General features: G+C 38.4%; 1 protein-coding gene across 1 annotated transcript in view; it reads right to left on the bottom strand.

Moving 5' to 3' along the window:
• Positions 1-13,434, bottom strand: part of ASXL3 (ASXL transcriptional regulator 3) — a 151,076-nt gene that overhangs the window by 101,359 nt on the left and 36,283 nt on the right. The window contains exons 2-3 of the mRNA XM_047794092.1: positions 12,467-12,575; positions 11,133-11,238 (exon numbers count right to left, since the gene is read on the bottom strand). Of these exons, the coding sequence (XP_047650048.1) occupies positions 11,133-11,238; positions 12,467-12,575 (215 nt within the window). The remainder of the gene's footprint in view (positions 1-11,132; positions 11,239-12,466; positions 12,576-13,434) is intronic.

Below are 13,434 nucleotides of genomic sequence, written 5' to 3'. Positions count from 1 at the left end.
ATAAGCAGGTAATTCAAAAGTATTCCTGGATTGGCAAATAATCAAAAAAGCTTATGTTTGGATTGTAAAATGTTCTATGCATCATACTTACATTTGAAATTGCACATATGAGATATTCTGGATATATACAGAAACAAAACACATGCCAAAAACTGTTAAAGATGACTTAATGACAACCAGACCAATTTGACTCCAACTAAGTAATTCCAGAACTCCATTTCTTTCAGAGAAAGGACAACTCCTGAATCCTGTTTGGGCCCAGACTATAGAAAACCACCTCTCTCAAAGCATTCCTTATTCTAAGATAGGTATAGGTGTCTAGATTTAAACAATTTCTCTTGTTGCATTAAAAGAAAACATTCAAAGGGTGTGAGAGGCAAGCAATTAAATAGAGAAATAATGGCAAGAAAATAATGGAAGGAGCCATTTTCCCCTAAGAAACTTACAAGGGAGACAGGGTCTAAACACTGTACATATTGACATTAGATAATATTTGAACAATATTGTCTGTGAATAAAATATATCCCATATAACTGAAAGTTTTACTATATTTTATAGCCTGCTTCATTGAGCCAATGAAGTCCTCTTCTTACTCAGATGAGGTCTGCAAAAAAGTAAGCAAAATAAACCAGGAGGAGCAGTGAAGCAGACAATAAGTATACCAGCAATATATAGCCTTAAGAACACTGGAGTTCCCGTCATGGCTCAGTGGTTAACAAATCAACTATGAACCATGAGGCTGCGGGTTCAATCCTTGGCCTCGCTCAGTGGGTTAAGGATCTGGGCTGCTGTGGTGTAGGTCACAGAAGCGGCTCATATCCCACATTGCTGTGGCTCTGGCTTAGGATGGCGGCTACAGCTCCAGTTGGACCCCTAGCCTGGGAACCTCCATGTGCTGCGGGTGCGGCCCTAAAAAGACAAAAAAAAAAAAAAAAGAACATGCTCCACAAGATGTAATCATACAGGACAACTTAGTGATTTGGATGGCTGATCTCATGGCTACACATGACCATCATCTGATACCCCAGAACTGGATATCTAGTTCACAGTTTCATCACAATGTCTACAAATGGTGCACTACCACTTTGGTTTGCACTAGACAGGACATTGAATCTCCACAGCTAACTAGGAGGAATGGTTTATACACTGAAGGTATAGCTCTGGAATCCCTTCTAATAAGCACCCAACTCATCACTAGGGCAAGTTAGTTATACAAATATCTCTGGATATCCCAAAAAAAATCCTTCTAAACTGAGATGAGAAAGGAGAAACTCAAACTAGAAATAAGAATATTTATTAGGAAAAGGATATTCTCTAGGAACCAGCCTTTAACTACCTAATCCCTTCTACCATAGAACCAATACAGATTCCTCTATCAGAATTATGGGGAGCAATAACACAATAAAGCTGCCAGGGGGAGGGAGAGGATTAGAAGCTATTTCTCTTCTACTACACAAAATCTGTGATTCTCCACAGTGCATCATGTTCCTGAAACATCTACACAGAAATACAGCAACCCACCTAGAAAATGAGAAACAGAAAAAGCAGACAGGAAGAATTTCATTAAAAGGTTGCTATAGGTGAAGCATAAGTACTTCATTCACAGGCACCATTACTAATTACTTCAACATATAAAAGAAAACTGCAGCATACAATAAAGGGAATTAGCTAAACAGATGGTTAACTGTTGGAGAAATGGTTATACACTGTCACTTTAGAGAAAAAAAAGAATAGATTATCTGACATCAATTTAAAAAAAAAAAAACAACTTCACTTTTTTAAGAGCATCGGCACTTTGCTCCTTCACACCAATCACAAATCACATCAATTGAAAAGAAATTTGACTAGTCAAGATGAGTAATTGGGGGAATATGTTTTATTTGAGAAGGAATTTGCTTTTCTCATGAGATCATACTCTTTCCAATCTTTAAATTATGAAGTATTTCTCTCCTAGCACCCAAAAAAAAAAAATGAGGAAGTACACTTAAATGGGTCACTTTATCTGCACTTAAAGCCTTTTTGTTTTCCTCCTCCATGACTCTGGGCTGTTAAAAGTGACCAAAATCCATTAATACAAGAACAAAGTTCACAGTTCAAGGGGAAATATGTAAGAAAAAGAGGTCCTTAATGGGTAAAAGAGATGGAATATAGTTAGTATCTACAAGTAATGTTTGAAAGAGCTGGGGTAAGTCACTGGGCCAAGTCAAGATGAAGGGGGTGGGGTTCACACAAAGCCCAGCTGTTCTTCATCATCAGAAAGCAGAAAAAGAGAAAATTGGTTTAATTAAAAGCTCAAGAGATTTCAGCATAAGGAAAAAATTCTTGACTATAAGGGTTATCAAAAACACAGAGACAAATATCAAGGAGGCTATGAGATTCTTATCCCTCTGGGCATTTACTATTAGAGTAATGTCTACTTTAATTGACTTGCTTAAGTAAAATGCTGGCATAAGAGATGATCTGGGCCTGCATGAACTTCTGAAGTCCCTCATATTTCTCATGAACTGTGAAAGCTGTGGGCTGGGATGAAAGAAAGAAGAATGAGAAAGAGTGGGCTGAGGAAGTTTTATATCCTGCCAATGGTCATTTCTAACCATGAAGAGCTTTCTTTTTCCTCTGTACTTTCTTCCATGTATAACTAAAACAACATCATTTTCACACACTTAAGTTGCCCTGGCCCACCAAGGTAGAACAGGTGTCTCTACGAGCTAACAAGGCTGTTAACAAAAATGCAGATGTTGGATAAAAGGCAGATAAGCTTAACCTAAGAAAAATCAGGGGACCTGATAGAGTCACCGAAGGAATTCCCTCTTCTCCTACAAGATTCTCCAGCATGGCTGTCAGGTAGAAATTGATTGTGAACACAAAGAAGGCTTATGTGTCATCTTCTGCAAAATCACAGGGGAGCAGTCACAGACAAGCTCCTGAAAAGCCTTCACAAGACCAGACAAATAACACCACGAGAAAAGAGACATTGCAGAATCCAGCGACACGTTCAGAAGTTTCTTAAACCTTCCCTTCACAGCTCCACAGTCCCCTCATTTTCCCTTCCCTCCCCTGGTATAACATTGCCACTGATAAACTGTCATGTGATTACTCCCTTAGGGCGCCACAAGCTTCCTTAGTACCCTCCTCACTTCCTCCAGGAAGCTCTGCGTCTGTATAATTGATGTCTCAACTGAGATCCTAGCCACACACTTCAGGCCATCTTAAAGCACTTTTCACTTCCGAAAAAAGACCCCTCAAACTGGGGCCTCTGAGCCAACGAAAACAGAGAGTGGGCTGAATAATGTTTCATTAAGTTAACATGACCCTGCCAAGAATCATACAATCAGAGACCTGCTTATAAAACTGGCCATAAGGAATAATGAAAAGGGACCACATAAAATTCTTTGAATGTTGGAATCATTATTCACCCTGGGATCTGAGGACTAAAATATAGGATATGTGTTCTCTATAATCTTTTTTCCCTAAATAGAGACTTTTAAAAATACTAATTCTTCAGCTAGAGTGCTGCTTCCTCCCTGAAAGCCATTAGGATTAATAACAAGCAGAACCTTTTTTTTTTATCTCTATGGATGAAAATTGTACATTCTCCAGTTTCCTCATTTTAGAAGTGGATGGTTGCTTGCAATTTTAAACATGAAATATATCAGGGCCACAAAAAGAGAAGCTTATCTTTTCTTGTTAATAATAATCTATAAATAGAATGTAAAGAAGATGATCTACTGATGGTATCATTTCATATAAAATATGTACGGGTTCTGCAGCCAGCAATGCAAGTCAACTTACTATGTGTGAGCAAGTTCATGATATACCAATGTATTATGTCAGAAAACAACTCAGATACCAACATAACCATAAATCTCTGACTAAAATAGCCCATAAAATTCTAAATATTTTCTTTGGCTGACATAGATCTATACTTGAATTGGCATAAATGGTCATGGATTGTCAACAAAGATATATCAAGTGATTTACCTAAATCACTCTTCCCTCTTCAGAGCTAAGCTTGTAAAATTTGAAGAGTTTACTTTTTTGAGTCTTATGTTTAATTCTTATTAGCTTGAAAAACTGTTTTGGAGTCAATGAAACAATGCATGACTCTAGTTTTGATGCTGTAAATTCTATAATTGATAATATATGCGATTTTTCCCACATGGTAAAAACTTTCAACAAAACCTGAAAACAAAATCTCTTGGTAAGGCATCTCATTTAAAATGAATCTGATTTCCTAGCCAACTGACCGTAAGAGGACTAAAGACTGACTGTTATCCCAACTCTACCTAAAGACTCAAATGTTACTGACTGGAATTAAGCTGCAAGACTTCTTTCTGGTTACCAGTTTTTGCCAAGTGCTTGCTTTTTAAAGACGTCTCGGTGTTCTCACATTAGTGGTGCATCAAATGTCAACTGATCTTTGTTAATTTGAAATAACTCTGGTAGCAGAGGCTTATTCTTTGGATTGCCACAAGGGTATCTTACGGATTGATAGTTATTATTCACCTCAATACTTTTCACTCTTTCATCCCAAAGGAGGAAGTGGATAAAAGATTTAAAAAACAGATGGTAGGACCCTCCCCCTCACCCCTCCTGCCCTTTCTCCCATGTCCTCACAACCCCACACATCCCCACTTGCTTCTCTAACTATATTTTCAAAGTATATTTATACAGCTGTAAGAAGTGTGGAAATTATATCCATTCTAACTTCTAGTTCAATGACATACTAGGAAGAGAGTAAGCAAGGATATCATCTCAACCAGTTCAGTTTCACAGAATTTATTACTGATTTGTAAGAAATTGTGTGATAGCCTAGTCCTTCTTTGGAATAAACCGGTGGTTCCTCTTTGTCAAGTTATTTATTTATTATCTATTTATTTATTTGTCTTTTGTCTTTTTAGGGCCACACCTGGGGCATACGGAGGGTTCTAGGCTAGGGGATGAATTGGAGATGTAGCTGCCAGCCTTCACCACAGCCACAGCAACACCAGATTTGAGCCACATCTGTGACCTACACCACAGATCACGGCAAGGCCAGATCCTGAACCCACTGAGTTGGGCCAGGGATCAAATCCGCATCCTCATGGATACTAGTCAGGTTCACTATCCACTGAGCCATGACGGGAACTCCATCTTTGTCAAGTTTATAATCAGAATAGAGTTGGACAAATGTTGGAAAGTCAAACTGCATCAGTGACTCTTGGCTATGGTCCTAGGCAAAGTCACAGAATAGTCTGAGCCTGGCTTTTAAGTGTCACTCACATCTACCTGGGCTTGCGACTTGGATTAAACTTTTAACCTCTAAGTCTGTTTCCTCACTGGTTAAAAAAATTGTAATTAAAACTGGAGTTCCATTGTGGCACAGTGGGTTAAGGATCTGGCAATGTCACCACTGTGGCTCAGGTTGACCCTACTGCACAGGTTCAACTGCTGACCTGGGAACTTCCACATGCTTTGGGTACAGCCCCAAACAAACAAGGTGCAACTAGAGATTCTCACACTAAGTGAAGTCAGAAAGAAAAAGACAACTACCATATGATATCACCTATACGTGGAATCTAAAATATGGTACAAACGAACCTATCCACAAAACAGAAACAGACTCACAGAGCAGATTTGTGGCTGTCAAGGGTGGAGATGAAGGAGTGGGATGGACCAGGAGTTTGGGGTTGAGTGATGCAAACTATTACATTTAATACGGATAAGCAATGACAACCTACTGTACAGCACAGGGAACTATGGCCAATCTCTTGGGTTAGACCACGATGGAAGATAATATGAGAAAAAGAATGTGTATATATGTATGACTGGGTCACTATGCTGTACAGCAGAAATTGACACAACACTGTAAATCAACTATACTCTAATACAAAAAATAAAATTAGAAATAGAAAAATTAAATCAAATAGAATGACAGAGCCTAGCAAGACTGACTGACTCAAAGGAATGTCATGAGGGTTAAACAATATCCATGTTAAACAGCTTACAAAGGCTAGGCATTGTGAGCACTCAATGGATTTTCAATTCCTAGGTTTGAAAATGTATCCTAAGGCTAGGTTAATGGGTTATATGCAGAAAAATACTTATCCTACAAGAAGCAATTGTGGTTTGCAATAAGATGTAAAAGTGGGCAAGCCAAGGAATAGTCAAGGAAATAGGCTATTTACTATTCTTTCAGTGATTCCTCAAAGCAGTTTCCCTAATACAACTTCAAAGGAGAGGTCAGGAAATCTAGTTTGGGTCACATTAGCTGGAAATGTGTGGGTACGTGTTATTTGATGAAGTAGCTATTCACATTTCAAATTAGAGGAGTTTGCTTATCCCTGCTTTGGTTTAATTATTGGCTAAGTGCTCTCACCCTGATCTCGACCCCTTTCCAGCCACTAAAACACTCCCACTGTTTCCTCTGAAATTTGGGATTAGTCATTAGAAAAATCTCCTATAACCTTCATCTCTTCTCTGAACACTCTCCCTCACATTTTGACGTACCAAACCTGGCTCTCACCTATGGACACCACGTCCCCTGGAACCCTCTCAGGGAGTAGCCTGTTTCTTTTCCACACATCTTGTACTGCTGGGCCTGGAAATGGGACAGGTGACTTCTATCTCCCACCCCCCACCCCAATCCTTAGATGCCTCCAGCATTGTATCTCATGTCAACAGACTATGGCACCAACTACTCCCCCTTAATTTAATTATCCACCAACTCCTAGGTTATTCCCTTTCATTTCTGGAAGATTTTTGGCCCTAAATGTCATACCCTTTCAATGCTAGTTTTATCACAGGTGAACATTTCCATATCCACACAGGTAATTTCTAATATCTCATGGCAGGGCCACCACCAGCCTTTACAACATCATGCTGCAAATAAGAAATGACAACATTTCCTTCAGGTAGACCCTGCTCCATCCCATGACACTAAGCTGGGCAAAGGATGGGCTGCTGAATTTCAGCCACTGATGGCCACCTTAGCCAGGCCACTCTGAAGAGCACACACCCTGCCTACCCATTCGTTATAGCCTTTAACCCAGCCTCCCTCTTTCTTCTCATCTCAGACATACATCCCAGACTGTAACCCTAAACTCAATTTCATGCATTCCACTCTCATGTCACCTATCCCTCTAACTCATTTTCTCTAGAACACCAACGCAAACAATCCTTCCACCCAAAGGAGATCTCTACCTCCTCCTCCACACCATCTCTCTGGCAGTCGTGTCTTTGCTTACCTTCACAACCAGCTTAAATTCTATGCAGATTGATCTTAACACTCCATTCCATGAACCCTCTACTCTTGCATCCCTCTCTGGCTTCATCATTCACACCTGGGAAAATCCCAACTCTGTACATGCGTACAGTAGTCATGAACATGACTGTAGAAAAAATGTATAACCACACTGACTGGTCTCATGTTAAATTCAGGACTAGGAACCTTAGGAGTGTCCTTACTGCTGTTGAACTCTAGACAAACATTTTCTATCTTCTCTTTAGATCTACAAAGCTGCCTTCACATCCTTGACTTCAGCTGATGAACTTGTTTCCTCTTTCACTGAGAAAAATGGAGTAATAAGAAGCAAACTTCCATAGCCCCTCCCACATGCACTCACTTACTTTCATTTCTGTCCAAATACCCTGATTTTTCCTACTGCTTCCTTACAGCACTGGTCAATACTCCTAAATAGAGCCAATCTCTTCATCTATTTAATCAGTCTCATTCCCTCTCCTTTAATCAAGCACACGGCAACAGGTCGCCCTCCTCCTCATCAAATTCTCTTCCTCAACTGGATTTTTCCCATCTGTACATGATTATTCTAATATTTACCTCTCATATTCAAGAAAACTTCCTTTTATTCCAATTTCTCTTCCAGCCATTTTCCCATTTCACTCCTTCCCTTTACCTCAAAATCCTTGCAAGAATTATCTACACCTGAGGTCCTCCACTTTCTGTCTTCTCATTCTCTTGAACACGCTCCATTCAAGCTTGTAGTCTCATCATTGGACAAAAAATAGTCATTGCCAAGTTCACCAATAACCTCACAAAGCTAAATTCAACGGTTTTTTTTTTTAGTCTTCACTGTAAGTTGACACATCAAAAGCATTTGACACATTTGAGTCACTTCCTCCCCACAAACACTTTCTTCACTTGGTTCTCAGGAGAGACAGCATATTCCCCTGTCCATTTATCCTCAGTCTCATTTGCTGGCTCCTATAATCTCTCCTACCTCTTAAATTTCAAAACTGAGCTCATTCTTTGGGCCTCTTTCTTTTTTCTATTTACCTTCAATTCCTTGGCGATCTCATCCAGTTTTTTTGTCTTTAAATATCATCTATAAACTGACCACTTCCAAATGTATATCTCCAGAAAGGTCTTTCCCATAAATTAAAGATGGAAAAATCCAATCATATAAAATATTTACTTGGATGATGAAAAATGAGTCTCATGCTTAAATACGTCCAAAACCGAGCCCCCCGTCAACAACTCCCACCCCAAAGTGATTCTCTTACAGACTTTCCATCTAAGTTAAAGACAAGACTGTGCTTCTATTTGCTGATAATCACCTTTGGAATTATCTCCAACTCCTTTCTCTATTTCACAACCATACCAATTTCAGCAGTTCCTGTTGGGTAGACACACACACACACATTCAGAATCCAATTACTTTCCATCATATCCACTGCTACTCCTGTTATTCAAACCACCATCACCTCTTATCTAGATTACACCAACATAGTTCTGACTGATCTCCCTGCTTTTGCCCTTGTTCTTCTATACATAGTTTTCTGTACTTAGTGATCCTACTAAGCCCTAAGTGAGAACATTGTCTTTTTAGCTCAAAACCCTACAACAGTTGAATATCTCACTCAAAACAAAAGCCAATGCCAAGGCACTATATAATCTGGCCCCATAACTTCCCTGACCTTGTATCTGACCATCTTTTCTCCCTTGTTCACTCTGGACTCCAACCACACTGGCCTCTTGATGTTTCTGGATTAGTCCAGGCACTCTCCTGCCTCAAGGTCATTGAAATTGTTTGCTTCTTTTACCTAGAACTCTCTCCCATCAAGCACAAACTCTCTCACTCCCTCAGGTATTTCTTCAAATGTACCCTCCTTTCTCACTCTTTCTTTTTCAACTTGTAGGGCCAAACCTGTAGCATATGGTAGTTTCCAGGCTAGGGGTCAAATCCAATCTGCAGCCACAGCAACTTAGGATTCCAGCTGCGCCCACAACCCATCCCACAGCTCACGGCAATGCTGGATCTTTTAACCCACTGAGTGAGGCCAGGGGTGAAACCCACATCCTCATGGATACTAATCAGATTCATTACCACTGAGCCACAATGGGAATTCCTCACTCCTATCTTCTTAATTCATTTTGCTCCATATCACTTACCAGCACTGAATAAGCTGTAAATTTTACATACTTATTTTGCTTACTTTCTCCCTACCAACACAAAATCTAGGAGAGGTCTCTTTTTGTTGTTTTCCCTGCTATAACTATAACGTAGAGAACAGTACTTGGCAAGTAGCAGAAACTCAATATACACATTGGTATACAGTAACAGAAAGCGGGTGGGGAGGGGAAGAGAACACATGCAAGTCCCCATGCAAGCAGGCAGTACAAGGAGTGACCCAGTAAGATCCTGCTCATCCTACTGATGGAGAAGGGTGTGCCCCATTCACTATCCCTTCCAGAAATCCAGAAATTATCATGCATCTCTGCTTTGTTCTCTTACTAACCACATGGACCTGCCAAATTCACAGCACTACCACAACAATAGTGGGCCTCTAAGTTGAGTTTTCAAAATGTATAGAAATAAAGATGTCAAATTAAATGCAAGCTGGTTTCAAAAAAAAAAAAAAAAGTCTACAAAGCCGAATTCAGTGATTTTACTAAGACAAGAATCTGTTTCCTCAGTTAATTCACCACCCCGGCTGCAGGTCAGATGGACTGGAGCAGAATCAGTCTCCAGGGGACTATCAGAAAAGCACACCAGTTTAAAGGGCAGGAGTGGCCAGTGAGAACACAAAGGGACTCCTATGACCATTAATAAAATGAATGGCTTTGGGCTATTACTGAAATACGATATTTCTGCAAGGATCCTTTAAGGTTTGTTTGTTTAAAGATAATTTACTGATTTCTAGGAGTCCACTGACAGAGACTTTAATGACACAGTCTTCCTCCCAAATCATGATCTGAGGCCACTTGTGGGACCACTGGGTAATGTTAAAAAAGAAAAAAAAAGTATAGCAGGTTTTGTGGAGCAAATAATTGCCAAAACTGCAGTACATAGACCAAAAGAGTCAAAGTGCAAATGTCTTGAGAAAGATAAAAATGAATCCACATGGACAGAATTCATAGGTGGAAAATGCCCCCTTCGAATTCTAGAAAGGTTGCTCACTTTTCAAAAGCATTTCCTAACTTATTTGTCCTGTTTCACTGTGAGGACTTAATTTAATAAGGACAAACCTAGGAACAAAGCTATCATAAAACTACTTGTGATCACAGGAAAATCAGCATAATCAGAAATAAAACAATGGCATTCTCAGTACTTATGTAAGAATAAAATCAAGGGGAGGAGGAGGGAGTGGGATGGATCTGGAGTTTGGGGTTAATAGATGCAAACTGTTACATTAAGAATGGATAGGCAATGTGGTCCAGCTGTATAGCACAGGGAACTATGTCTAATCACTTGTGATGGAACATGATGAAAGACAATATGAAAAATACATATATATGTATGACTGGGTCACTTTGCGGTACAGCAGAAATTGACAGAACAATATAAATCAACTATAATAAAATATTTTTTAAATGTTTATAAAGAATAAAATCACTATATACTCCAACAGCTTTCTCACCTTGCAGGAGAAATACACTGGTAACATTCAAGAATACTATCCAAGGAAATCCACACAGTTAAAAAAACTAAACAAAAAGCAAAGAACTGTATCCTTAGAGGCTAACTTTTCTGGAAAGAAAAGAATTGTTTGATGATAAATCTAAGCAGGTGGTAAAAACTTAGAAGAAAATCGTATTTATAACGGTGGAGTATTCAATTAGCAAGTTACTAGAATTCTATTTAATCTTTATGAGAACAGGTTGAGTATATCTTGAAATTTGTCACACTCACCATTCCCTTCCCCACTGGCACTGGCCTCCGCCATCTCTGTACCATCCAATTCAGACTCACAGCCTAAATCCAGTGTTCCATCAGCTGGGCATGACGACTCCTCTTTCTATATTATTTTAAAAATAATGATTTATGGAGATGTACTAGCAACTGAAAACATTCAAAACACTTCCAGAGTCCTGGGAATTATCACAGTCACTTGTGATTTGGAATTTCAATACTGATTTACTTTTTAATGTAAAAATCACTCCTTAGAAGGGGGGCGGCAGAATAACTGGGAGAAGCACATCGCCATAGCTGATTTTTTTAATAACCTTTAACATCTCTACAATGTTTCTTTTGGATGTATGTCGTTTCCATTTTTTTTTTCAATTCCTCCTTCATCCTTATTTTTGAAAATGGCTTAACAACTCAGAATTTTAATCATAAATTTAAACACTCAAGTAGCTACAAAAATCAACTGAAACAATGCATGTCTTTTGATTAACCTGTGGTATATAAGACAAGAGCCTGGTGCTTAGTAGCTGAGAAAGAACCCCTGCTTCTTTGCCAGGTATAAGTTTTGAATTAAAAAAAAAAAGCTAAAAGGAAATTAATGAACTTCAAATGTAATTCATCATTTATTAAAGCAGTGAGGTTTTTTTTTAATTTATTACAAATGGTACACTGATTTTGCTTGTTTAAAATTATGCAGCTATTTGCAAATCATCAACTTTTGTCCCCTGGAATTCTGCACCTTAGCATTTCCATTCTAGATGAGAATGGGAATCACACTAAAATAATTAAGGCTCAGTTATCGGAAGCTTTTAATTTTCTCTATTCTTTTCATGTAACATGTATACAATAACAGTAAAACTTCTCTGAGATTACTGGTGGTTTTAAATTTGAATAACTGATTTAAATCAGTGAATTTTCAAGAATGGGTATATTTCTTCATTTTTATAAAAGACAAAAAGGCAAACAGGTGTGAAGCCTGTATATTAACCGATGGTCATTAAGTCAGTTTTTGGCAACTGTGATCATCTTAAACTTTTGGCTGATGAACCACGGCACTCCTCCATGTCAATTTTTAAGAATCAAGAATTTTAAGGAAGCCACAGCTATTTTTCCATTACCATATGTTAGAGTGAAACCACAGATATGTTTTCTTTAAAGAAAAATGTCATTGTTCATTCTGAATATGAAATCATTTTTAAGACATCTGAAAACATTTAAAAGGCACAGGGGTCACTCTACCCTTCACCCAAATCTAATTTTGTTTACCTTCACATGTCGGGAAAAAATGCATGATACATAGTAATAAGAGATATAATACGCAGAACAATCCAACTTACTTTGAGAGCATAGAGGCCTGACTTTCCAGGGATTTTGAAGAATGTTCCATCCCCTATTCGAGTGTTAGTGTGAAGCATTGCATTCAGACAGGCTAATGGAGAAGTTCCACTAGAAAATAAAAGTGTGCAAAAAACGAAGCAGTCTGAGACGCAGTTTCTGTGGCAAAAGTGTTCTCAGTCTCTTAAGAAAAAAAAAAAAAAAAAGGACCCTCTCACATGCCTTTTTAAAATATCCTCCCAACCCGGAAAACATCTACATTACAATAACGGGCCAGTCCAGTTTCACCAAAGTTAATCAGATACATCTGTCTTATAGGCTTCAGGCAAAAAGTCTCCTGAATTGAAATTATGCTTTTATTCATAAAGCAACCAACACTCTATTTCAAAGAAACCAAGGCCCAAACATTTATGTGGTATTATTTTGCAAATACCATGAAGCCTCAGTTTTTAAATATTACAGACAACTTGATGGTTGCACTTGAATGATCAAAACACCAAGTTCAAGGACAGCCCCATCCTATAGGTTGAAAAGCAACAAAAGAATAATAAGAAACCAGGGAAGACCTGATTTGAAATTACAAGTATTTAAGTTACTCGTGGGATTGCATTTCTCACAAGGCCAAATACAAATGTGTATCTGTGTTTATATCTCTGACGGCTTCTACACTGACATCCTTTTCTCAGTTCTTTGTCAAATTAAAAAAAAAATACGTGTTTGGGAATTTTGCCCAGCTAATAATTATGTTCTGTTTTAGTAAAGATGTAAGTGACTGAGTTATGAAAATAGATTTTTTTTAAGAAATCAAACACTAAACATTAAAATATCGAAACCGAAATATTATTGAAATACACTCAGATACTTAAAAAGATGCTTATGAAACGTATAATACCTATGTGTATCCTGGGTAGACTGTAGAACTTTTTTTTGCATATTTGGTTGAACCAATATAGGTTAGAAGCCCTAGTTC

This window comes from Phacochoerus africanus, chromosome 8 (assembly GCF_016906955.1).
Source record: "Phacochoerus africanus isolate WHEZ1 chromosome 8, ROS_Pafr_v1, whole genome shotgun sequence".
In the NCBI taxonomy this organism is placed as follows: Eukaryota; Metazoa; Chordata; class Mammalia; order Artiodactyla; family Suidae; genus Phacochoerus; species Phacochoerus africanus.
The sequence above is the reverse complement of the archived record's forward strand: the minus strand, read 5'-3'. Positions and strand labels throughout refer to the sequence as shown.